Below are 26,978 nucleotides of genomic sequence, written 5' to 3' on the forward strand. Positions count from 1 at the left end.
TCTCAAACTCAATACCCAAAACACAAATAATCAAGTCAAAAAATGGGCAGAAGACATGAACAAACACTTCTCCAAAGAAGACATACGAATGGCTAACAGACACATGAAAAAATGTCCATCACCATTAGCCATCAGGGAAATTCAAATCAAAACCACATTGAGATACCACCTTACACCAGTTAGAATGGCAAAAATTGACAAGGCAAGAAACAACAAATGTTGGAGAGGTTGTGGAGAAAGGGGAACACCCTTACACTGTTGGTGGGAATGCAAGTTGGTACAGCCACTCTGGAAAACAGTATGGAGGTTCCTTTTTGCCTTTAAATGTCCCTGACTCTCCTTCCAGGAGGTGGATTGGAGGCTTGTCCTCAGGTCTCCTCCTTTGGCTGCCTCTCGAATAAGCCTTATGTTTGCCTCATCCTTGACGGCTCAGTGGTTGGCTCTGCTGTGCATGAGGCAGAAGAACGTGGGTTTGGTTACAAAGTTGAAGAGCTGGTGGGGAGTTTTTGCCCAGGTTGGGCCGGCCCCCAGCTGGTAATGGGAGTCTAGTGGCGAGGTCCGAACAGCTGCGTAGGCTCTTCGTCCTAGCCCGCCCACTTTCAGCCTTTAGTATGGCAGCAAGTTGGGGTTTCAGTGTGATCAAACTTGTGTTGGTGAGTACTTCGTGTGCAACAGCCCCTCATTTCTTCCTCCTCTTTGGTTTGGCTCTCTTAGCCTCCTTTTTCTTGCTTGATGGGAAAGGGGTGACCAGGAAGCTGCTTGGTTCATTAGTGAAGCCGGGACTTCTGGGGAGGAGTCAAGGCTCACAGAGGTCCTCCGGGCTTCATTTGGTTAGCTTGTCCCTGCAGCTTTCCATATCTTCTGATAAAACCAGTCATGTTCTAACTGGAAAATGGGAAATGACCATTTGATCCCTGAATGCAGCCCTTTGGACTATATCCTCCCCAAACCAGGGAATGAGGGAATGTTGAGTTATGAACCTATGAAAAGAAATAAGATGGTCTTTGTTGTTCTTGTTGCTACACTGCTTGGCCACAGTATTCATTAGACTCTGGAGAAAAATGACTAACAGATCCATAAATCCTAATTCTGTCTTGTAATTAGATTTATAAAAGGGAGATATTTGAAAATTAGGCCTTTAATGTGTTCTCCACAGATACCAGTAAAACAAAGGTATAAGATTTTTTTTTTTAAGATTTTATTTATTTATTTGAGAGATAGAGCCAGAGAGCACAAGTGGAGAGAATGGCAGAGGGAGAGGGAGAAGCAGGCTCCCCACTTGAGCAGGGAGCCCGATGCGGGGCTCAATCCCAGGACCCTGGGATCATGACCTGAGCCAAAGGCAGACGCTTAACCATCTGAGCCACCCAGGCGCCCCAAGGCTATAAGATTTTGTTCGCATCTTGTTTTCATATTTGTTCGCGTGTCCGTGTATGATGTAAATGGGGGATAATTTCTCTACCTCTGGATGGTGCTGCTAAAATTAATTTGTAAAAGAGCTCTTTTTAATTGGTTTAAAGGCCAGCCCTTGTGAGAATTGGGCATTCTAAAACTCAGAAAAATGAAAACTAACCCAGATGTTTAAGTTTATGTGATCTGGGAAAATATTTAATATAAAGGATAATTTATGGTTGTTTAATTAAAATGAACAGGTCTTTAGAGGGGTCAGCATTAGTTGTAGAACTGCCTGTGTTTACTGAAAGTCAGTTTCATGCTAAGTTTAAGATTACTGGAAATAAGGGAAACAACTCTATGCAAGGAAAGCAAGACTGATTATTTAATTAAAGGAGAAAACTTAGGACAAAATCTGAATGAATATAAAAGGAAAGTTGTAGGTTTTTGAGCAAAGGGAATCTTTGGAAAGGAATTTTGTGCATGGTCGGGACTAAGATTATGGAGATTAGTGTGTGAACAAGTTAACCAGGGAGTGAGCACCAGCCAGGGAGGAGAAGGGAGAGTCAGCAAGATCAGGCAGAAGGTGAGCAGTGGTGCATCAACAGAAGCCTTAGCTGACTCTCCGAGGAGTTCCAAACGTTGGATTACCCTTCAGAACCACCCTGAATTGGGACAAAAGGGCTGGACTTCTCTACCCTCCTGTTGAACAGTCATTGGACGTGACCACCTGGGGGGAGGGTACGCCCTTGGCAAGGCCATTGTCTTGGGTCAGAGCAGTCCTGCTGGCCTCGGAGAGGTGAGGACTGCTGCAGCCTTCCTACAGCCCAGAGCCCTTCGCTCCTGCTGGGGATTCTGGTCCGCACATCCCAGCACCTGCCGCAAGAACCCTGATCCTCACAGTGCCCTGGACGTCCTTGTCTCAACATCGACATGGGAGAGGACAGGGAGGAAAAAAGGAGAGACTGCATAATTTTTAAAAATTCCCCTTTGGATTGAATGAGTTATCAGAAGTACACCATATGAAATTGGAATTTGGTTTTTCTCTGTTAAAATGACAGTTTTCTTAGATTAGTCTAAATTATAAACAAAATGAGTTTTCTTATCTTTAATAGAATCTGCCTAGAAAAACAAAGTGTCTGTTTTGTCTTTATTAGGTCTTTGATTAAAGCTAAAACAACACTACGTAACCCCTGTACTTGCCTTTAGAGTCTTATTAAAGCCTTCTGATATTTCTGCCAAACTTTCCAAAATTCAACTTCTAAATAAAGCCTTTTTGACTAATTAGGCTTGTTGATTTGGTATGTCAAATTGCATGGGAAGCGTTGTCCAGTAAGTGATGATAAACCTTCTTAGGTTGTATTATATGCTTGATTGCTAACTGTTCCAGAAATTATATAAAATTCCTGAGGTTTTGATATGTTCTGGTATAATGTCATCACCTGCAATTCTAATTATTGAAGTGTGTGCCACAGAATTTCCTTGTCAGATGCACTAGAATGACAAATACAGGTCTCTGATAGCCTTAAGATCATAAAGCTAAATAGAGTAAGAATTTCCAGAACTAATGGGAAGACTGCATCAAATAGAACAAGAATTAATGAGATGGGACTGAATGAATTGAGGCAGATGGTTATAGGACTCTTGTTGGAAATGTTGCTGGTTCTCTAACATTTGCTCTTCCAGATTTAAGGAAACTTTGCCTCTTAAGCTATCTATGACTTACCAAAATCTGGTAAAATAATCCTTTGTAAACAAATATGAAACATTACCTTTTTCTCCCTGCCTAATCTCTCCAAATTCAGAAATTCCCAGTGAGTATTCCTCTGTTTTCATGGCAGCATATTTATTTGTATAAGTTTAAAAAGAATCTGTTCCCCTTATGTCAGGCCCTAACTGGAAACATTGGTTATATTACCAAGGCTTTGGCCAGAATGTCCTATTTGAAAGAGATATGCATAGACTCAGATATGACCAGAAAGCTTTAAGGAACTAAGCTAGACTTTATAAAGCCAATGAAACCCCTTGGAAAAATCAACCTGGTACCTTGCTTACTGGAGTACCGCTGCCTTCCCAGGGAGAAAAGAAGGTCGCTTCCTGGCAGGTGCAAGAAACTCAGGCTATTTTGGGAACCCCAAGAAGAGAGGAATTCACCCAAACCTCTAGGTATTGAGGGTGAAGTCGGATGGCAAGTATTTAGCCTGGCTTCCTAGCCTTGAGAGGCTAGTAGAAGTTCAATCTGAAATTCCTTATGAAAAGTTCCAAGAAAGCAGATTTAAAAAAAAAAAAAACAACAACAAAAACCTATATGGTTAATCACTATTGCTGTGCTTATATGATTAATTAGGCCAAGTTAATTATAATTAATTCCAACCATAGGGACCTACCGTTGGAAAATCCAGACCTTGAGATGGTCACAGATGGGAGTAGTTTTATAGATCAGGGACAACCAAGAGCTGGTGGTGACCCATCAGCTATCGTCCATTGCCAAAAACACTAGAAATCGGACAGTTTGATTGCTCCTTTGGGCAATCGGGCAGATCAAGCTTGCAGCCTGCACAAAGACCTTGCATAATGGCTTTAGTACCAGACCTAGACTTAACTATCAACTCTATTCTTTTTTTTTTTTTTTAAGATTTTATTTATTTGAGAGCGAGAGAGCATGAGAGAGAGAGCGTGAGTGCATGAGTGGGGAGAGGGGCAAAGGAAGAGGGAGAAGCAGACTTCTTGCTGAGCAGGGAGCACCGACACTGGACCCGATCCCAGGACCTCGGGATCTTGACCTGATAGGCACCCCTATCAACTCTATTCTTAAGAGCTAAAGAATGAGGATTTGAACACAATGCTGGCATTAAAGCCAGCTGGAGGGCGCCTGGGTGGCTCAGTGGGTTAAGCATCTGCCTTCGGCTCAGGTCATGATCCCAGGGTCCTGGGATCAGGCTCCTGGCTCAGAAGGGAGCCTGCTTCTCCCTCTCCCCTCTGTGCTCACTTGCTCTCTCTCACTCTAGTAAATAAATAAAATCTTTTTAAAATTTTTTTTGAAAGCCAGCTGGAAATATGATGAACAAGGGTTAGTCCTTATCCCAGAACATCTTATAAAAAAAACAATTAATGATACTTACCAAAGCACCCATCATGAGTGAGTTGCTACTCTTCAGTGGATCCAAAAATATATTGTGGGTCCCAATATTCAGGGAACTGTTCAAAAGATAGTCTAAAAATGTGACATTTGTCCTAAAAACAGTCCTAAATGTGGGTCTCCAGCAGTTCTAAAAAGGTATACAACTTGGAGGCACTGAACCTGAAGAAGAATGGCAGGTAGACTTTACTAAAAAACAATGGGTAATTTTCAATATTTGCTAGTATTTGTAGACCCCTTTTATAGGTTGGGTTGAAGCTTTTCCATACCCTTCAGAGAAGGCCTCAGAAGTTCTCAGAACACTTCTTAAACAAAACTATTCCTAGGTTTGGATTGCTGCTAATAATTCAGAGTAGCATTTGTGGCAAAAGTCACATGAGCAGCGTCCAATGCCTTGGGCATTAACAAAAAGTAAGGGCTTCCTAGGAACTCCAATAAAATGGAAAAACAAAAAAATAGTGGCGGGTGGAAACTTTGGCAAAAAGTTGCCAAGAAACCAACTTGGAAAAAATCCTCACCAATTGCCCTAATTTTGGTAAGAGCGGCCCCTACAAGTAAGCAACTATGTGATCATCATCCCAATTTCCTCAAAAATGAGGAACGATTAAAAGATGGGGGATTGAAACAGGTAACCAAAGTCTTACTGATAAGTCGATTAACACATGTTTTGTATGTTATATGTATTATCTAATACAGTATTCTTACAACAAAGTAAGCCAGAGAAAAAACATTAAGAAAACCATAAAGAGAAAATACAGTTGCAGTACCACCATGTTTAGGTGGACCCATGGTTCAAGGGTCAACTGTACAGTGTTCTGATGGGCTCAAGTATAAAACTCAAAGAGATACCAGTGGAGATTCTGGATCCGGTCAGGCTGAGATGTACCTATGTGCATTATCAGGAGTCCAGAGCTTCCCTATGCTCACCTTTGGGGCAAATAAGCAGCAGGTCAGACAGATCTAGAGAACTAATATCCAGCCAGACACAAAAAGCTTTGAAAATTACTTTAGATGACTTATTTATAATGTAACCAGGAAATACTTTCTTAGGCCCTTTCTTTGTTGGTTGCCTGGCATTTAAAATGGCAAGAAGGTGCTTCTCCTCGAGAAGCACCTGTTCCTCTTAGGAAGTATCCAGAACTGAGATCTGCAAATCAGAAACCAAGCAGAGTCAACTGCTCAAGGAAGAATGTGCTTGCACGTGTAGTCATTGGTGTCAACCTCAACCCATCATATGAAACTTAAGCAGTGGAAAAAGCAAAAGCATCAAGAGATTTGAACTGAGGGAGCACGACCTGTAACCAAAGGGATGGTTTACCTCCCTGTGTTTTAAAGTCTTAGTGCTAGAAAACCAAAAATGTCCTCAACGTATCCTTAAGAGGGTTTGGCCCCCTATTCTTCTTATCAGGTGTTAAAACTTGTCCAGTTCTACGTGACTCTGTGTGCGCCCCTCTTTGTCTCCTGCGTCTTTCGCACCCCTGCCCAGGTTGGTGGCTGTGCACCTTGACCCCCCCCTTCAGGTGGGACACTGCCATCCTGTGGAGAGACAGGGGGCTGCAGTGCCACAGAGTCAGAGCTTCGAGGGGAGAACTGAGATCTCTAGGAGTATTGGCAATTCCACTTCACTTAAACTGTTTCTTCCCCTATCAAGCACAGGGTCCTAGATATGAGGAAGATGCAAATGTAAGAGTTTTTCGTTTTTTGGGTTTTTTTTTTTTAAGGTTCATTCCTACTGTGGAGAAACTATGCTCAGCCTTTGAAGGAACTCCCTCTCACTTGTTTTAGGACTATTAAAGTTGAGAAGGAACACTGCTGGGTCTGCAACACTTAGAAACAGATGGGCAGAGGTATCCTGCCGGACATGCGCCATTAATTTCCTCAAAAAAGAGAGGGGCAAGAAATGGGTGGGGTGAGGGAGTACCCTAAGGAAAAACCCTTTTTACAACCAGAAAACCTACTAGGAAGAAAACACACTCATGTACTAGGACTAAAAGGCATCCAAACTGAAAAAGTGAGTTAAGTTACTCCCTGCAAAGTCAGGATGACCAAATGGCCCCAAACCAGCTCCTAGAAAAGAGAAAGTCTGCTGATCACCAACCTACTCATGAAGGAAAGCTAGTAAGAACTTTTCCTCTTCACAGTAAACCTGTATCAACAATATTCCTCTTTTCCGCTCTGCTCAGGCACTGTATTTCCAACCAGTGTGCGCATGAATGAGGAAGGCAGGCTGACGTTGAACTGCAGGACCGAGATTTGCTTCCAAGGCAGCTGGAACGCCTAATCAAGGTAAGCCTTGCTTCCGGGCAACAGCACCACCTTACCCAGAGAAGTTGCCAATCTGTTGAGAAGCTTTGACAAACATTCAAATATCTACCATAGAGAAATACCCATGGTCTGTAGAAGCAGTGCTGCTTCTTTGCTGGATTTCTCTAGCCTTTTTGAAACCAGAGCATGTCTGATGAGTAACAGTGATGCTCGCTGTAACCGAGCTCTAGAAAGATGCTGTTATTGTCTAGGATCTGTCCTTTTCCCAATCACTCAGCACCTCTCCGTCCTCTCAAGTGCTACCTGCACCCCATCCTGATATCCCCTTCAGTCTGAGCCTCTTGAGGAGTAGACCCACTTTCCATAGATCAGCACAGCGCTGGAATTTCGTCTCTGATTTGCCAGTGAATTCACTTTTCAGGACCGGATTTAGTCTGGGATGAGAACGAAGTTTCTATCATGATCAAGTATGGCATTCAAATCCTGGGTTCTTCAGTGATGAAGAGTAATAAAGACAGGCTTGTAAAATACAGCATCGGAAAAGCTAATATGCTGTAGCAAGAAAAATACATGCATAATTGATCAGACTTTGCAAGCATTAATTAAAGCCCTTTTTGCCCATATAAAGCCACCAGCTGTAGTTAAATTCCAAGAGACTTTCTGGTACTGGAGATACAGGCTATGCTGTATTAAACAATGATGTCCTAGAGATAAGACCCATCCATCTTGGGTGCCACAGAATTACCCGCAACCACCTAGACCCTCGGTCCTCTCATAGCCTCAATACTCCCAGATGAAATCTGTCATCAGAGCTCAGGGACCTCTCCAGACACAAAGGATCCCCAGGTTGTCAGTCTTGAGGTGGGCAGAGAAGGTGAGGTGTCAGTCCACTTCCAAAATGATGTTCTCCCATATTTTATGTATACCAATAAGTTATCCCACTTCTTTATTTTCCCATTTAGAATCCCATCATTTGTTTTTTTCTCACTACAATGTTGGTTCTTAGGGCATAATCTCTTCTGGATAATCGCAGTCAAGCTAATGCTGCAAATCCTGTTTAATAAAACCTGCACAGATCCGAGGCTATTCTGGAATATACACAGTGAAGTTAATTCCTTGTATCGCTGATTCCACACCAAGGATGTCTTACCTATTATCTGCTACCTGAAGGAGCCCGTTACCTTTGACCTTGACATCAGGTTCCAACAGGTAAGAATATTTTGGTAACAGCTATATATTTCAAGGTTTCTACTAGGTTAATACATGCTTTCTAGCATTTCCTTAGTTTGGATTTATCCATTCATACTGGGTTATCAATTCACTTGTTTAAATCTCCTCCTTAAATCCCTATATCTTGAGGAGTGTCTAACCACATACATGTTCTACCCCAAACCAATTGACTTGCATATAGCACATCCTCTCAAAGGGATTTTTAAGGCTAAAAAGGGGTAAAAAAGAAATGAACTTTTTTTTTTTTAAAGGTTTTATTTATTTATCTGAGAGAGAGAATGGGAGACAGAGAGCATGAGAGGGGAAGGGTCAGAGGGAGAAGCAGACTCCCTGCTGAGCAGGGAGCCCGATGCGGGACTCGATCCCCGGACTCTAGGATCGTGACCTGAGCCGAAGGCAGTCGCTTAACCAACTGAGCCACCCAGGCGCCCCGAAATGAACTTTTTTTTAACTCAATTTTTCTGGAAAACCAAAGTGGTATTTCATGGTTTTTTTTTTAAGATTTTATTTATTTATTTGATAGAGAGAGACACAGTGAGAGCAGGATCACAAGCAGGGGGAGAGGGAGAGGGAGAAGCAGGCTTCCCGCGGAGCAGGGAGCCCGATGTGGGGCTCGATCCCAGGACCCTGGGATCATGACCTGAGTTGAAGGCAGACGCTTAACGACTGAGCCACTCAGGCGTCCCGGTATTTCATGTTTTTAAAAGTTGAGACTCAGAAAGGTACCTAAGCCAAAGATAGCTTATATAACTACAGATCAGTTCACATAAGGGGCCTATATTCATGGTCAAAGTACTCCGCACCTACCGTTGCATCTCTCCGCTTTATGAAGGACTTAGAAATACAGTGTAGCTTTTTGGTGTGTTTCAGCTATTTTTAAAAGTATATAACCCAGGATATATTCAGTTAAAGTATGTCAAAGTGTTTCCAAAACAATATTGTATGGTTTATAGTAGCTACCAGCACTTTATTTTGCTAGATGTACAATTAAGCAATATATAAGGTGTCCTTAATCACCATTTTAATATTTAAGGCTCTGCAGTAATCTTAGTAATTTGAGAAGGCATAAATATGTTTTAGAAAAAAATAAAAATTATACTTCTTTTGGAATAATTTAATTTTGAAGACTAAAAAAATTTGGTTTGCGAGCCACAGATAACTCATACTGCTCTCTTACTCAAAATTCAATTGTCTTCATATCACTCAGAATGAAAACACAATCTCCCACCATGTCCTACAAGACCCCTACCCTATCCAGCCTCCGTCCCTGCAGCCTCAGCTCCACTCTTCCCCCGCTTATTCCTTTTTAGCCACAAAGGTCTAGCTTGCTGTTTCTCCATAATTCTAGCCTCCTCTGACCTCACAGTCTTTACACTTGCTGTTTCCTTTGCCTGCAGACTTCAGCCAGCTATTTACACAGAGCTCACTCCCTCACTTCGTGTCTCTGCTTAAATGGACGGACCCTGCTCAGAAAACCTCCTGTCCAGAAAAACACTTGTCTATCCCTCATTATTCCCCAGTCTTTTAAACTCTGCTTTACTTTTCTTCATAGCATTTACCACTTCATGAAAATGTTATACACCAGGGGCTCTCAGTCAGGAAGGATTTTACTCCCCAGAGGATGTTCGACAGTGTCTGGAGAAGGTTTTTGATTGTCACCATAGGGAGAGTGTTACTGACATCTAGTGGGTAGACGCCAGAGATGCTGCCAAATACCCAACAGTGCATAGGACAGGCCCTGCCGTAAATTACCTGCCCAAAATGTCAATGGAATGGAATTTGAGAAACTCTTTTATATAAATCCTTTCTCTCCCCAGGATTAACAGAAACTCCATGGGAGTTTGTGTCTATCTTGCTCACTTATTCCCAAAGCCTAGCTTTTTATGCATAGATATTAAAAGGCGTTCAGATCCACACTGCTTTCCAAAATACCATACCAAACACTTGTATGGTCTTCCTTACTGTTGTCTACACTGACTAGAAAAGTAGCTTTGACCCTATTAGATACTCAGAAAATCCTGCATCAGTGTGGGAATACTAGCACTCACACTTTGGAAACGATCTTGTTCTTTAAGAAGTTATATTCCCCGATATACATTAATCTCTAATATGTATCTATCCTTTGTAACTTACCCTAGGATAGGAATGCTCAGATACTTAACACGGTACTGTTCGTCATGTCTTTAAACCACACAGTCACTGGATCTATCACTTTCACTGTGGTGCTTGGCAAGCTTTGTGTATGAGAGTAGAAGATTTATATTGTTTACTAACTCATTTCAGATTTATAAATCATAAGTCTATTTTGAATTATCTGGGTTTCATTACATAACTGTCTTTCTCCTACCTATTAGGTCAGCGACCCAGCTGCAGCTAAATTTGGTCTTGACACCTACCGAGATGTTCCTCTTCTCCAAAAAGGAGCTCTGGACGTCTGATGGGTCCATGGATTTCGAGGAAAAAACTGATGTGATCTTTTCTGAAGGTGAAGGCCCTTCTATATCTAAGGTACAATTTAGAGTTACGTTCATAGTTACATAAGTCCATAATCTTTAGCCTAGCGGTGGCAAATACATGGCGCATGGAACAGTGCAACATCATTCTCTTTCCAAACTTAAACATGTGATTAACATTATTATCAACTATGCTCTCCCCTTCCTGCTGAAACCCCTGAATCTCCAAGTGGCTACTACTAATTATCAGAATTGTCATGAGCGATGAAACTCATCCCGATACTATTTCTGATTTAAAATACAACAGAAGCCGCAGCTATGAGTGTGCTGTCATTGGCCATGTATCCTGCTAGATTTTATCTCAATTTGGTTAAAAAACAAAACAAAACACTTTAGTCAGTATGAACTTAGGCACAAGAATATCACTTTCAGTAATAAGACTTTGAAAAGTCCTCATTTCTTCGGGATAAGTAATCTGGTTAAAAAAATAAAACTTTGAGAGTGTAATGGCTCCTCTATCTCAATACCTTTATAGTATTTCAGAGTTTTATAAGGAAGTTCCAGGAGAACTTTATATTAATCATAAGATATACTGGCTGCTCTTGACAAAATCTGGAAAATGTCTCCTTTAGGTCCTTATGATTTTTCCCCATTCTTAAACACTTGCAATCACTAGCTTTACACCTAGAAAAGAAAATCTAAGAAAATTACAAACACACTTTAGCACAGAAATCTCATCTGATCTGACTTTTCCCCTATGGTCAACATGACATCAGACTTGTGTATTTTCTTTCAGGTTCAATGATCTAGGGTAATGTAGAGGTAGACCCAGTCCAACACTGCAACACTGAGAAGGTGTTCTATGTACAGAAACAGGTAAATGTGTTCCCAAATATTCCAGAACATAAGAAATATGGTTGCTTGGCTGACTTACCCTCCCTACTCCACAGGTTCAATATCCTGGTATGTAATTCTTGTTTATATGTTAACATCCACTCTACAGTCAGTAACATACTACCTTAGGGAAAAGGGGGAATGACCGGGTATGTTATTGCTACCAGTGGACAATGTGGATGGCCCATTAGATACGTCAAGCCCAGTTTCATGAACTTTATTTAATGGTGATTCTTGAAATCAAAAATTTACACTTTAGTCAGAAAGAAACTTATGGACCACTCACTTTTTAATACTAGTGTTTCAAAGCTAATAATATCTCATGTCATCTTCTTTTTTTTTTTTAAGATTTTATGTATTTATTTGACAGAGAGAGACACAGCAAGAGAAGGAACACAAGCAGGGGGAGTGGGAGAGGGAGAAGCAGGCTCTCCGCAGAGCAGGGAGCCCAATGCGGGGCTTGATCCCAGGACCCTGGGATCATACCTGAGCTGAAGGCAGATGCTTAACGAATGAGCCACACAGGCGCCCTGATTAGCCTTAAATTTTTAAATAAGTTTTTTTTTTACTTTTTTTTTTTGAAGATTTTATTTATTTATTCAAGAGAGACAGAGAGAGAGAGAGAGAAGCAGAGGGAGAAGCAGGCTCCCAAGGAGCAGGGAGCCCGATGCGGGACTCGATCCCAGGACCCTGGGATCATGACCTGAGCTGGAGGCAGACGCTTAACGACTGAGCCACCCAGGCGCCCCTCTCATGTCATCTTCTAAGATAAAGCTCATCCCCAGAGACTCAAGTTAGAAAACTTGGCACTGTGGATTTTGATGCTCAGTTAGCCGCCAGCCACAAGGAAGCACGTCCTCTAGGGAAACTGCCAGGATCTGATGCTTCCAGCCGGTCCTCTGCTGTCCTCTACAGGTGTATGACCAGCAACTCACATTGTAACAGCAGCCTCCAACTTCGCTGCCCCTATCACTTCTCATACTTTATAAACTTCCTCAAAGCAGATTTTTGTTTGCTTCAAAGGTGACAACTGGGAGAGAGTAGTATACCCACACAATTTACACTGTCTGATCAAGAGAGCCGGCAAACAGCATTTGGAAAGAGGAGTCTGGAGTATCATCCGTCCATATTCTCCTTGGCTGGGGGCAAAATGTTGAAACACAGGGGAAGAGCCAATCCTGGGTTCCTGACCCCATCTCAAAATGTAGGTGCTGATAAAAACAGGGGCACTAATATTCAACATATCGCCCTAAACCACTCTAAATAAGTTGTCTTCAATCCAAACTAATTCCCAGGTGACAAGGCTCATGAGCAAATGGGTCTAGAAATTATAAGTACGGATACCCAAACCAGCACTATATCCATTTTAGAGGGTGCATTTTGTCTCATTACTGAGCAGCCTCAGATTATGGACTTCCCTTCTGCTCAGGGCCTCAGATGAGAAATCTGACCCATCTGTAAGCAGTGTTAAGAGCAATCAGACAGTAACTCCATTATGTAGTTATGATGACTCCCCAGAAGTCAAAACTGTCTGCTGAAGTTTAAAGGACCTTCTCTGCCAAGCGGAGCTTGACCATACTTGGGAAGCAGATCTGGCTGTGTCTGCATCAACATAGGAACATACTTTAATGACTTCAAACCAGATTAACTACTTAAAAGTAAGCCTTAAAAGAATATATAGCAAGATAAATGTGCTGAGAATTACTTTTACATGTTCTGATGTTAAAAATTGTCCTACGAGGGGCGCCTGGGTGGCTCAGTTGGTTAAGCGACTGCCTTCGGCTCAGGTCATGATCCTGGAGTCCCTGGATCAAGTCCCGCATCGGGCTTCCTGCTCGGCAGGGAGCCTGCTTCGTCCTCTGACCCTATCCCCTCTCAGGTGTTCTCTCTCTCTCATTCTCTCTCTCTCAAATAAATAAATAAAATCTTTAAAAAAAAAATTGTCCTACGAAAGAGATGACCCAGTCATCCAAAATCATTGTCAGCAAGTCTAGTTCTCTAAACACTTTGTACCCCATACCTGTAAGGAGATGTGGCATACAGCTCTACCAGAGCCTTGCGCTCACTACGAGAATGAGGTTGCTCATGTGTCATTCATTGAATTACCTACATGCTCAGCACTATTCCCTTTATTTTTTAAAAAAAGATTTTATTTATTCATGAGAGACAGAGAGAGAGGCAGAGGCAGAGGGAGAAGCAGGCTCCCCACCGAGCAGGGAGCCCGATGTGGGGCTCGATCCCAGGACCCTGGGATCACAACCTGAGCTGAAGTCAGACGCTTAACCAACTGAGCCACCCAGGCACCCAGCATTATTCCTTTTATAGTCTCATGACTAGATTTATAAATTTGAGTAAGACAAAGCAAGTCACAATCACAAGTTCAATAATTTATTTCCTTTAAAAGAAAGGGAAACAATAACCAACAGGTATTTTGAGATGTACCAATACAGTGCATCTCAAACTTCAGTATGCCTGAAGAATTACCTGAAGAGTTTAAGACTTAAATTTCAAGCCCCCCGCTCCCCCAAGAGATTTCGATTCTGCAGATTAGAGTGGGATCTGAGAATCTGTATTATTTTCTTTTTTTAAAATCTTTTTATTGTTATGTTAATCACCATATATTACATCATTAGTTTTAGATGTAGTGTTCCATGATTCATTGTTTGTGTATAACACCCAGTGCTCCGTGCAGAATGTGCCCTCTTTAATACCCATCACCAGGCTAACCCATCCTCCGACCCCCCTCCCCTCTAGAACCCTCAGTTTGTTTTTCAGAGTCCGTTGTCTCTCATGGTTCGTCTCCCCCTCCGATTTCCCCCCCTTCGTTCTTCCCCTCCTGCTATCTTCTTTTTTTTTTTCTTAACATATATTGCATTATTTGTTTCAGAGGTACAGATCTGGGATTCAACAGTCTTGCACAATTCACAGCACTCACCAAAGCACATACCCTCCCCAATGTCTATCACCCAGCCACACCATCCCTCCCCACCCACCACTCCAGCAACCCTCACTTTGTTTCCTGAGATTAAGAATTCCTCGTATCGGGCGCCTGGGTGGCTCAGTTGGTTAAGCAACTGCCTTCGGCTCAGGTCATGATCCTGGAGTCCCTGGATTGAGTCCCGCATCGGGCTCCCTGCTTGGCAGGGAGTCTGCTTCTCCCTCTGACCCTCCCGACCCTCCCCCCTCTCATGCTCTCTCTCTCTCAGTCTCTCTCTCAAATAAATAAATAAAATCTTTAAAAAAAAAAAAAAGAATTCCTCGTATCAGTGAGGTCATATGATACATGACTTTCTCTGATTGACTTATTTCACTCAGCATAATACCCTCCAGTTCCATCCACGTCATTGCAAATGGCAAGATCTCATTCCTTTTGATGGCTGCATAATATTCCATTGTATATATATACCACTTCTTCTTTATCCATTCATCTGTCGATGGACATCTTGGCTCTTTCCACAGTTTGGCTATTGTGGACATTGCTGCTATAAACATCGGGGTGCATGTACCCTTTCGGATCCCTACATTTGTATCTTTGGGGTAAATACCCAGTAGTGCAATTGCTGGATTATTTTCAACTTTTTGAGGAACCTCCACACTGTTTTCCAGAGTGGCTGCACCAGCTTGCATTCCCACCAACAGTGTAGGAGGGTTCCCCTTTCTCCGCATCCTCGCCAACATCTGTCGTTTCCTGACTTGTTAATTTTAGCCATTCTGACTGGTGTGAGGTGGTATCTCATTGAGGTTTTGATTTGGATTTCCCTGATGCCAAGTGATGTTGAGCACTTTTTCATGTGTCTGTTGGCCATTTGGATGTCTTCTTTGGAAAAATGTCTGTTCATGTGGGAATCTGTATTTTTAACAAGCTCCCAGCTGCTGCCACTGCTGCCGGTCCTCAGACCACACAGTGGAGTTAACACTGCTCTAATATATTTGGGATGTAATGACTTAAATGCTAGTATATTGAAAGATACCAGAGAAATTCCTGGTAAAACTATCTGCATCTCTAAAATTTAAGATAAAAGCATTTTCTCTGACATAGTTTAGGTGAGGAAAATCATTCAATACTAAAAAAAAAATCCATGTTACTTTGATGTCATGTTAATATAAAGGTATCTGTTGAACAGCTATTAAGATTTCATTTTGCTTTGGCAAAATGTTTTAAAGCAGTGCTCTGCAAATTTTTCTGTGCATATGAATCACCTTTGAGGATCTTATTAAAATGCAGATTTTAATTCAGCCCATCTGGCATGAGCTTTCTTTCTTATTTTTTGAAGATTTTTAGTAATCTCTACACCCAACGTGGGGCTCAAACTCACTACCCCAAAATCAAGAGTCGCTCCTCCAACTGAGCCAGCCACGCGCCCCTGGTATGAGGCTTTAGATTCTGCATTTCTAACAAAATGGTTCTAAAGGTTCAAAAACCTTCACCTAATCACTGTTAAGTCCAAAGATTACTGTGATCTCAATTTTCAAAATACATCGGACTCGTGGTGATACTTTTTGTCAAGTGAAACTTACACTGCTGAGTGATGCAGGAGACCTAAGCAGAAAAGTGGCTTTAGGAAAGGAGAGTCGTACACGGTGAGGATATTAGAATGATCCCCCGCTGCTTCTGCTGGCAAGTTTACCAGCGATCAGCAACCACCTAATCTTAGGCGGTAATTCTAAAACTTGACTGCCACAAATCTAAGTGTGGGGCCTGTGTACCAGTATTTTGGATCCAGATACAGCCATACCTCATTTAATTGTACTTTGCAGATACTTATTTACTTACTTACAAATTGAAGGTCTGTGTTTATTTATTGACAAATTGAAGGTCTGTGGCAACCCCCTATGGAGCAAGCCTATCAGTGCCATTTTAACAACAGCATTTGTTCATTTCATGTCTCTGATTCACATTTTGGCAATTCTCACAGTATTTCAAACTTCATTATGTTTGTTATGGTGATCTGTGATCTTTGATATTACTTTGTTTTGGGGTCCATGAATCATGCCCATGTAAGAGGGCAAAATTAATGGATAAATGTTATGTGTGTTTTCACTGCTTCCCTAACTCGTTGTTCCCCATTTCTCTCCAGGCTTTCTTGTTAAGGGCTAATGCAGCTGGTGACTTTCAGTTGAAACCGATGTTCATTGACCATTCTGAAAATCCTAGGGCCCTTCAGAATTATGCTAAATGTACTCTGTGCTCCATAAATAGAACAAAGCTTGGATGACAGCACATCTGTTTACAACATGGTTTACTGAGTATTTTAAGCAAACTCTTGAGACCTCCTGCTCAGAAAAAAAGTTCTTTCAAAATATTACTGATCATTGACAATGCATCTGGTCCACCCAAGAGTTCTGATGGAGATAGATGGATGAACATTGCTTTCATGCATGCTAACAGCATCAATTTTGCAGCCCATGGATCCAGGAGTCATTTTGACTTTCAGGTCTTTTAATTTAAGAAATACATTCATAAGGCTATAGTTGGCATAATGATTCCTCTGATGGATCTGGTCAAAGTACACTGAAAACCTTCTTGAAAGGATTCACTTTTTTTTTTTTTTTGAAGATTTTATTTGAGAGAGCTAGAAAGAACACAGATGGTGAGGAGGGGCAGAGGGAAAAGCAGCAGACTCCACTTTGAGCAGGGAGTCCAACATGGGGCTCGATCCCAGGACCCCGAAATCATGACCTGAAGGTAGACGCTTAACCGACTGAGCCACCCAGGCACCCCAGGATTCATTTTATTTTTTTTTAAAGATTTTATTTTATTTATTCATGAGAGACAGAGAGAGAGAGAGGCAGAGGGAGAAGCAGGCTCCCCGCCGAGCAGGGAGCCCAATGCGGGGCTCGATCCCAGGATCCTGGGATCATGACCTGAGCCAAAGGCAGACGCCTAACCACCCAGGCACCCCCCAGGATTCATTTTAGATACCATTGAAAAGATTCGTGATTATTGAGAAGAGGTCAAGTATCAACAGTAACAGGAGTTTGGAAGAAGTTGAGTACAACCCTCTTGGATGATTTTGAAAGGTTCAACACTTCAGTGGAAAAAGTAACTACAGTCGGGGTAGGGGGAAGAACTAGAAGTGGGGTCTGAAGTTATGACTAAGCTGCTACAATCTCATAATAAAACTTTACTGAATAAGGAGTTGCTTACATGAGCAAAGAAAGTGGCTTCTTGAGATGGAATCTACGGACAAGGACGCTGTGAAGACTCCGGAAATGACAAAGAACTTGGAATATCCCATCAACTTAGTTAATAAAGTAGCAGCGGAGTTTGAGAAGATGGACTCCAATTTTGAAAGCACTTCTAATGTGGGTAAAATGGTATCAAACAGCACTGCCTGCTACAGAGAAATCCTTCACAGGAGGAAGAAATCTTTCATGTGGCAAACTTCATTATTTTAAGAAACTGTCACAGCCATCCCGACGTTCAGCAACCACCATTCTGAGCAGTCAGCAGCTATCAACATTGAGCAAGACCCTCCACCAGTGAAAAGATTACAACTTGCTGAAAGCTCAGATGGTATTTTTAGCAATAAATTATTAAGGTATTGCTTTTTTAGACTACAATATTACACTGTGTATGTAACTTTTATATGCAACATAGCCGTTTGACTCACTTGACTGCCATATTCACTTTATTGCAATATTCACCTTATTGCAGGGGTCTGGAACTGAACCCCCATTATCTCTGAGGTTTGCCTTTATACTGAAATAGGTTACACTATTTTTATAAAGAGTTGTTCCTTCCTTGAAAATGGTCCTAGGAATCGGGCACAGACTGTCATACGCCTAAAGCAAGCCCATCATTTTGCACTTGATTCAACCTCTTCAGACTGTTTCAGCTTGAGACCGCCCACTGAATTGCCCACAAAAACACTAACAAAGGTGTCAAGGGCTGGCAGCTCCTCAGAAATGGAATTTATAAATACTCCTTGAAATGTTACTAGAACTGGGGCGCCTGGGTGGCTCAGTTGGTTGAGCGGCTGCCTTCAGCTTGGGTCATGATCCCAGGGTCCTGGGATGGAGCCCCGCGTCAGCCTCCTTGCTCATCTGGGAGCCTGCTTCTCCCTCTCCCACTCTCCCTGCTTGTGTTCCCTCTCTCACTGTGTCTCTGTCAAATAAAATCTTTAAAAAAAAAAAAAAGTTACTAGAACTAAACCCATCTATTACTCTAAGGACATGCAGATCTTTAAAAAATATTTTATATTTTCTTTTTGTAATATTTAAAAAGTATAATTCTAGTTGGAAAAAGTTGAAACTGCTAAAATTGGTTGTTAGATACCAAAAACTGGTCAATATATTGCTACTTCTCATTTATCATTCTCCCTTAACTAAACATAGAGTATATCCTGTAAAGACATTTAGAGGTCCATAAATGCAACTATCCCAAATTAGGGCTGTTTAGTTCAGATTCCGTAAGTAAATAACATTGTAATGAGCATATGCAAGCACTGCTATAAAACTAACACTTTAAGTCTACTATATAAATTTTAAATGTCCTAAAATTTGAGAAAGAGAGAGAGAATGCGAGTGAGCAGGGGGGAGGCGCAGAGAGAAGCAGGCTCCCGGCTGAGCTGGGAGCCCGATGTGGGACTCAATCCCAGGACCCTGGGATCATGACCTGAGACGAAGGCAGACACGTAACCAACTGAGCCACCCAGGCGCCCTGAAATGTCTTAAATTTTTAAAAGGTTTGCCATTGGAAAAACTTCCATTATCTCTTCTCTCCAAGGTTCTATTATTTAAAATATTGAAGTTGAAAGTAATGATTATATTTTATTAGTTTACCTGGATATCTTCCCAAGAGAGTATAACCTTTCCAATAAATAATATAAAACCTTAATTATTAAATGAAATATTCTGGGGGCATGTGGGTGGCTCAGTCATTAAGCGTCTGCCTTCAGCTCAGGTCACAGTCCCTGGGTCCTGGGATCGAGCCCATCAGGCTCCCCGCTCAGCGGGAAGCCTGCTTCCTCTCTCACTCCCCATGCTAGTGTTCCCTGTCTCTGTCAAACAAATAAATATTTAAAAAATATAAATTCTGGGTAACAGATTACTGTGACCTTGGTCACCCATGTAAACTACCTGGTCTCTTCTAGGTTGCCTTTAGGCACTATTCTATTTTTGGATACCTAGTTCTTCAACTGAAAATTGAGGGTTATCAATTAGAAACTCATTTCCAATTTTGAGTCTATCTCCTCTACAATTTTCCCTCTTTTCAAAGTTACTTTTAGCTAATTTTTCCTTCTCTTAATTAGCAATATAATCAGAATCATGGCTCTAAAATATGCAGTAACTTCCTAATTGACCCGTGGAAAAGAAATGTCTCATACTTTGGCTAATTAAAATGCTGAATTTGGATATTTTTCTTTCATGCTTTTTTCAATTGTTTCCCTTTATATGTTTCTATTTTAGTCCCTCAGCCCTCAAGGTCTAAGCACTATACCTGATTCCTTTAACACATTCCCACTCTCTCTTTTCCCACTCCTACTCCAAATGCCCCACCCCAACCAGATGGTATTAGCCTGTTTCTTTTCCTCTTGAAAACATTTCTTTGGTGACTTCCATAGTTTTCTTCAGCCTTATGGTTTTCCAAGTAGGCTGTCCAAAATTAGGCCACTACTCTTAATAATAATAACACTTTTCATGAAAAAGTAACCATTTCCTCAAACTTTGAATACATTAGACCCATAACTGTTTCCAGAATCCAAGGTTAAAATGAGGACAATCTGGAGGGAGCAGAACAGAAACTCAAGTTACAATTTACCATAAACACTTGATTTTGCTTGACACAGCAACAACTCCACATTTTGCAAACGTAAGCAGTATTAGTAATACTTTAGAAATCAGCATTATACATAAAAACCTCAATTATGTGTGGGCTGACAACAATGACAAATGACAGAAATTTTAGAAGAAATCTAAGGTAAAGAGATAATGTCCTAAGGGGGGAAAATCAAATAAGAAAATTAAAGAAATGGAAAGAAAAGACCACTTTAGGATTATAAAAGTTATATTTATTCACGATGCTACATTTATTGCATTCCCTTAGAAAAATGGAGAACTGTTTATGTACCCAATTTGCACATATAAAACTTTATACAAATTATGTGTAGCACATAAAGGCCTCTGGTACAGCTAAAATCCTGACACTACAATTTGGGTAATCCTGCTTCAGGGTCTCCAGTTTATCAAGTCTGTTCATAGAAAATAAAAACTGGTATTACACTCAATCTTGCCGTTCACACTTAGAAATTATTTTAAAATATAAAAATTTCAATTACTCTAAAAACTCAAGGTAAACTGGAAGGGGACACGCATTCTGTTACCAATTTCAATTTAACAGTATAACAAATCCATACTTTATTCTGGCTGGGTCTTTTTAAAAAACAAAAAACCACCTTAGTTTTGACATTATCTTTCTAAGTTGTGGCTGCTTCGAGAAGGTAATTTGTCAAAACATTTACCAAACAATTAAAAATAATATTCCTTTTACAAAATAGTACAGTAACACTTTAAGGAACCAGAAAATACTAAATGTCTTTGGCTATACAACTAAAAGGTCAGTTTTCCAACAGAATAGGGCATATTCACACCTCAGAACCAACTACAGAAACAGAAAGCATAACAGAAATATGCATAGAATTTAATGGTAATTTGTCTTGCCTTTTGTTCCATTCTACCCATGTAATAATCAAGGAGAATGCAATTTACATAATCTTCCCAGATGAGACTCTATATAGCACTACAAAGATACCCAAATTTCTGCAAAGGCAAAGTGAATTAAAACAATTACACAACTAAGTGAAGACCAAAGGGACAATGTTATTTGCAATTTTTTTAGCTGTTTGCTTGAATTTAAGCTTTGAGTGTAGAAATTATAGCTGATAAACAAAAAGTCACAATCTTCACAAATGGAACTATAACAGAAAAATAAATCAAATGAAACATTTATTAATAAATGAAGCCTGTTTTATTACTTCAAGTGTTAATGATAAAAAAAAATTTCAGCACAGCTGTTGCATTTAAAAAAGTGAAACTACATACTATGTTTCTAAGCTCAGTAAACAGATGAACCTGATGTCTTTGAATGACATAACAATTGAGCATTGTACAGTACATCTTATGAAGACCCGTAAATTAAAGAACTACTGGTTTAAAGTTAGTGATTATGAAACAAATATGTATTCATAGTTTCAGCTTCTTTTTTCTTCCTCGACCATCAGGTGCTCCATCCATTTTACGTTTCTGTGTCTGCAAATGAACAGAAGGATTCCTTTTCATCACAAGACTAATATTAAAGGTAAAATATATGGACTCTTTTACTTTACTAATAACTGCTACACAGTAACAAGTATTAGACTTTCTTACCCAGAATAATCTTAATTCTCCAAGTTCTTATCTACTCCTTTTACAAATACAAAAATTTTAATGCCAATGAAGTAATCTGTAATAGTAAATCAATACAGCAAACAAATATAACATGCCCTCATACCAAAAGAAAGCAGTACTAATTATTTTATGAGGTTTTACATAAATACCAGACATTACTCAGCCATTCATTTACTCATGACTTTCTAAATTACTACTAAATAAAAAGATGACTTTTTTTTTCCTCCTAAAATACCTGTTTTCACATTGCTAAGATATCACTGGGACAATAAACTAAATCTCAGAAGTTAGTAAAGGTTGTAAAGCCACTGCTTTCCTATTATTTCTTTATATGTTCTAATTTATACCTTGCAGTCCACTCCCTAGGTCAAGTATAGGCTCTTGGCATTCACAAGACATACCTTCCCAGATTTTCATGAATCCCCAAATTATGGAATACCATCATAACGTGATATTCCCCACACGATGCAATCAAATTTAATTTATACTTTTAAAAGCAACTCAAGGCTGCATTTACAAAAAAGACTAACACATCAATGATAGCCAAGTAATGTTCAAACTCTTACAAAGACAAGTCTTCCAAGAAAATATTTACATATTCATGAATACTTACTGAAGGTTTTGGTCCTCTCTTCTTTTTCTCTGCCTTCTCCTTTTCTTCTAGTTCCATGTTTTCTCTTTCAATCAAGGTAATTAAGGTGTTACACCTCCTCTGGAGCTCCTAAATTATAAAGATAAATTTATATGGTAAACATGTATTTTCCACCTACAAGTTTTCATGATACCTAGGTTTTAAAATTGTAACACTTTAATAGTGTAGTATGTAATTATACATTCCCCCACAGATAAAATCTAAAACAGCCAAAAGAACTGATTTTTATATAATCCATGCTATGAGGATAAAGATATAAATGTTTTTACTTCATTATTTAAAATCATACTGTTATTTGTCTTCTTAAATCCTTCCTTCCCTTACAAATTCAAGCAGTGAAAATAAACAATATATGCTACACTGCTACTTAGTATCTATGCCTGAGAACTAGCCTATATATCCAAAACTGTAAGTGCACCTATTTTAGGGTCAAAATCAACCATAACTTTAATAAGTGTATATCCTCTTTCCCTTAAAAGCACAGTTACTAGAATCATGGTAGTCAGTGTACCAAATGCCAGCTTTCCCAATTGTGGAAAAATAGCTGAGATCTACATCATCTCTCTCTAGCAATCTACAACTCTTTGTGGAGGTTGTATAAAGTGTAGTGTAGCAGCAGTATGTAACTCTGAAAAAAACAGAAGTCCTTTTGCATCACTGCCGACTACTTACTTTTGTAAACAAAATGGTTTTCTTGTAAAAACACACAAACCACAATAAAATCATTTAAAAATACTATGTTACAGAAGACACCATACAAGGTTTAGAAATATTTGCAATATAATCTGGAGATAGAAGGTAATAAACTACAACACTAAAGTTCTGCACTTAACAGGTAAACTGAGGCACACATGCCAGAATGTGGTACAGATGTGCTAAGGTCTGAATACTCTTGGCTCTAATCTTGGCCATTCACATACAATCATTTCTTATGTGTGCTCTAACATGAAACATGTCTGGAAATAAGAGTTTTAGACCATGGTACTGTACTGGTAAATCAACGTGATACTGCATTTTGTTTCACTCACTACAAAATCATTCTTATAAGCTATATAAATTGTTCCCACTTAAAGAAAGAACATAGAGCTGTAGCAACTGAATCAGTCCTTCCTCAAATTTTATTTATAATGCATTTATAATGCAACATTTCCCAAACAAGGATACACAAACAGTACCACTGTTAATGTTTAGTGAAAAATAATCCTTCAGTGGTCAAACATGAAAAGACTGTGTACTGTCCCCAATCTTGAAGACTGATAACATACTTTAAATACACTGAGAGAAAATCTCACTATATAAAATGTTTAAACTTTGCCTACCCCAGTATATCCCAAACTTAAGAATACAAAACATTTTGGGCATTATCATCCTAAAGAACACAAGATGGAAGTTAAAAGCTTCAAAATGGTAAAATGCATAATAAAAAGGGCAATTCATCAAAGCTAAACTTTCCTGAATTATAACTTTAGGTCATTAGGAATGGAACTTGCTTATCAGAAACACTCTGGTATTGAAAATAAAGTGTTTTACTACATTAAGCTATTTTAAAATAATCCAGACAGGCAAATGCCTGAATATGAGTTCTTTCTTTCTTCACAGAAATGTGTTCATTTATAAAACCAAAATTATCTGAAAAATACAAGTTTTAAATTATCCTCACATTCAGAAGGTGAAACTGATGGTGATGTTTCCTATTTAGAACCTGATTAAAGTAAAAAAAAAACTAGTCCTGGGGCGCCTGGGTGGCTCAGTCGTTAAGCATCTGCCTTCGGCTCAGGTTATGATCCCGGGGTCCTGGAATCGAGCCCCGCATCAGGCTCCCTGCTCGGCGGGAAGCCTGCTTCTCCCTCTCCCTTCTCCCTCTCCCACTCCCCCTGCTTGTGTTCCTGCTCTCGCTGTCTCTGTCTCTGTCAAATAAATAAATAAAATCTTTAAAAAAAAAAAAAAAAACTAGTCCTTATCCTATGTAGTGATGTTAAAAGGTATGTGATATTTAAAAAAAAAAAAAAAAGGTATGTGATATTAAAAGAGGATGGAACCAAGAAATTTTTTTAAGTTATCCATGATAATAGATTTTTAACTGTAGATGAGAACGGTTTTCTAAGGAACTGATTTAACCCATGATACTTACACTACTGTAACAAAAATGTACTCCAAAGATGGGGTGAAACCACAATTTTCTCTTAATAAGTTACTTACCTTAAAGAATATTAACCAATACTTACTCTGAACTGTTTGCTACATTACACAGAAAGGCCCAGGGACTCACCATTGCAGTTCTGGACTTAAGAAACCAGTCAAATCTGAACTGAGGAGAATTGCGAATACACTGTCGTAATTCATCATAAACGTTTTCTTTGTCGAATCCAAGTTTGTGAAGCATACAAATTAGGAAACGATCCTCTTCTTCAGTGTAGTTTTTCCCTTTATTAGTACCATATGATATTCTCAGCTGATGAAAAGGTGCTTTGTACCGACCAATCTATCAAGTAAAATTTTATATAAAATATAAATCCTATATAATCTGTATTTCAAACTTAGCTTTAGTAAAATTAGCTAAAAGTGTTCCATTCCAAATCAGAATTTTCTATCCAAAGCACCTCAATCGCATTATATAACCTTTGTTGTGAAAACAACTTCATAGTCTTTATTATTCTAAAGAGAAATACAGGCTCAGACTTTGTAGGAAAAAGCTAATCATAGGAACTCTCAGATATATCAACTGAAGTACTAAGGTAAATTCTGTTGAGGAACACCTGTAACATTTGAATATTGTTCTTTGAAGAAAATCTTCATTTTAAACCATTTCATTTCATTATTAACACAATGTATTATTTGTTTCAGGGGTACAGGTCTGTGATTCATCAGTCTTTACACAATACACAGCACTCATTTCCTTTTAAAAAGTTACTTTAACTCGCATATTCTCAGCTAGGAGTTATATCACCAACTACCATATTTATTAATACACAAAGTACCTTCGTATCAAGTGCTTTTTTGATACTAATTCTTCTTTGAATTCTTGCCTCTCCCCTTTCAATCTGAGCCATAATCTTCTCTATGTCCTGGAGTTCATTGCATCTTTCCCAGAATACAGCTGGTAAAAGAGTAAAAATTGGACAGATGGGGCAAGTGAACGAAATGGGGAAAATATAATTTATCATAAATAATTTGCTAAGGATTAAGAAATGTTTCCATTTCTCTCACATCTAATACTACAAATAAGTCAATTATTTAATTTCTCAGTTTCCTTAACTGTAAAAAAATGAGATGAACTGGGTGATTTAAGTATCTCCCAACTCTTAAATTTCTATTCTTGAATTCTAAGCACACTCATCGCCGCACAACTACCTCTTCACTTGACAATCCAAGTGATTTCAGGAAACACAGGCATATAGTACTTGAGAAGTTATAGAAAAAAATAAAATGGGGCGCCTGGGTGGCTCAGTCATTAAGCGTCTGCCTTTGGCTCAGGTCATGACCCCAGGGTCCTGGGATCAAGCCCCGCATCAGGCTCCCTGCTCCACGGGAAGCCTGATTCTCCCTCTCCCTCTCCCACTCCGCCTGCTTGTGTTCCCTCTCTCGCTGTGTCTCTCTCTGTCAAATAAATAAATAAAATCTTTAAAAAAATAAAAAAATAAAAAATAAATAAAAAAATAAAAATAAAATAAAATGAAAGCACAATTTTTCAGTGACCTATTCTTATTTTCTTAGCAATAGCCAGTTGGCTAGGGTAAAAAAAAAATAGTAACAACTATGCCATTTTAAAAAAGAGAACATTTTCCAACTCAAGTTTTTTAAAAACACAAAAAATAAGGCCCTAAAAGTGGTGGCAAAATTTAGCTTATCAAAACATAATTCAGAATAATAAAATCTGAACTCAACAGCTCTCCAAAAACCTGAGAACATTCTTATATCTATTAAAATAATAAAAGAATTACCTGAATACTCAATTACTTCTTCCGGAGTTTTTCCTTCTACTTCTCTTGCTATATTTTCAATATCATCACGACCCCACTTCTCATTAGCTTTGATAAACTGATTAAAATCTCTCTTATTCCAATTGGTAAATCCCTTCAAGGCAATGGAAACAAAACATTTAACAACAGCACACCGAACGTGGATAAGATGCTATTACACACACCAATATTTCTAAAGTATTAGAAAATTTTCAATTACTCTTAGGTTTTAAGTTCTTTTAAAGTGGTAACTTTTCATACACCTACATGTGCATTTTCAGCAATACATCACATATTGCTTACATAACCAAGCAATTAAATCTCAGTGGAAGAGCTTAAGTAAGGAATGCTGAATGAAAAAGTAACATTTTTGCTGAACTCTGAAGGAATAGCAGGAGTTTGCAAACAGCAATAAACATAAGACTGAAGATGTATCAAGTGGGAAAATGGAAGAAAAATAAAGCTTCAAAAATAGGTTAAGGCCAGATTCTAAAAGACCCTGATTAAACTATAAAGACTGTTAACAAAAGAGTACCAAAGAGAGACCTGTAATTAAGAACAGTAACATAGTACTGTTCCAATGCGGAAGAGTCACAGGAAAAAAA

At 39.4% G+C, this 26,978-nt stretch overlaps 1 protein-coding gene across 1 annotated transcript in view; it reads right to left on the reverse strand.

Annotated features, from left to right (window-relative positions):
• Positions 1-20,365: 20,365 nt before the first annotated feature.
• SMARCA5 (SWI/SNF related, matrix associated, actin dependent regulator of chromatin, subfamily a, member 5) overlaps positions 20,366-26,978 on the reverse strand; it is a 41,813-nt gene continuing 35,200 nt past the window's right edge. The window contains exons 20-24 of the mRNA XM_035022998.1: positions 26,356-26,488; positions 25,393-25,511; positions 24,684-24,896; positions 22,376-22,483; positions 20,366-21,624 (exon numbers count right to left, since the gene is read on the reverse strand). Coding sequence (XP_034878889.1) covers positions 21,559-21,624; positions 22,376-22,483; positions 24,684-24,896; positions 25,393-25,511; positions 26,356-26,488 — 639 coding nt within the window. The 3' untranslated portion in view covers positions 20,366-21,558. The remainder of the gene's footprint in view (positions 21,625-22,375; positions 22,484-24,683; positions 24,897-25,392; positions 25,512-26,355; positions 26,489-26,978) is intronic.

The sequence above is a fragment of the Mirounga leonina genome, unplaced genomic scaffold (genome assembly GCF_011800145.1).
Source record: "Mirounga leonina isolate KUSES-001 unplaced genomic scaffold, KU_Mleo_1.0 Mir_176, whole genome shotgun sequence".
Taxonomy (NCBI): domain Eukaryota; kingdom Metazoa; phylum Chordata; class Mammalia; order Carnivora; family Phocidae; genus Mirounga; species Mirounga leonina.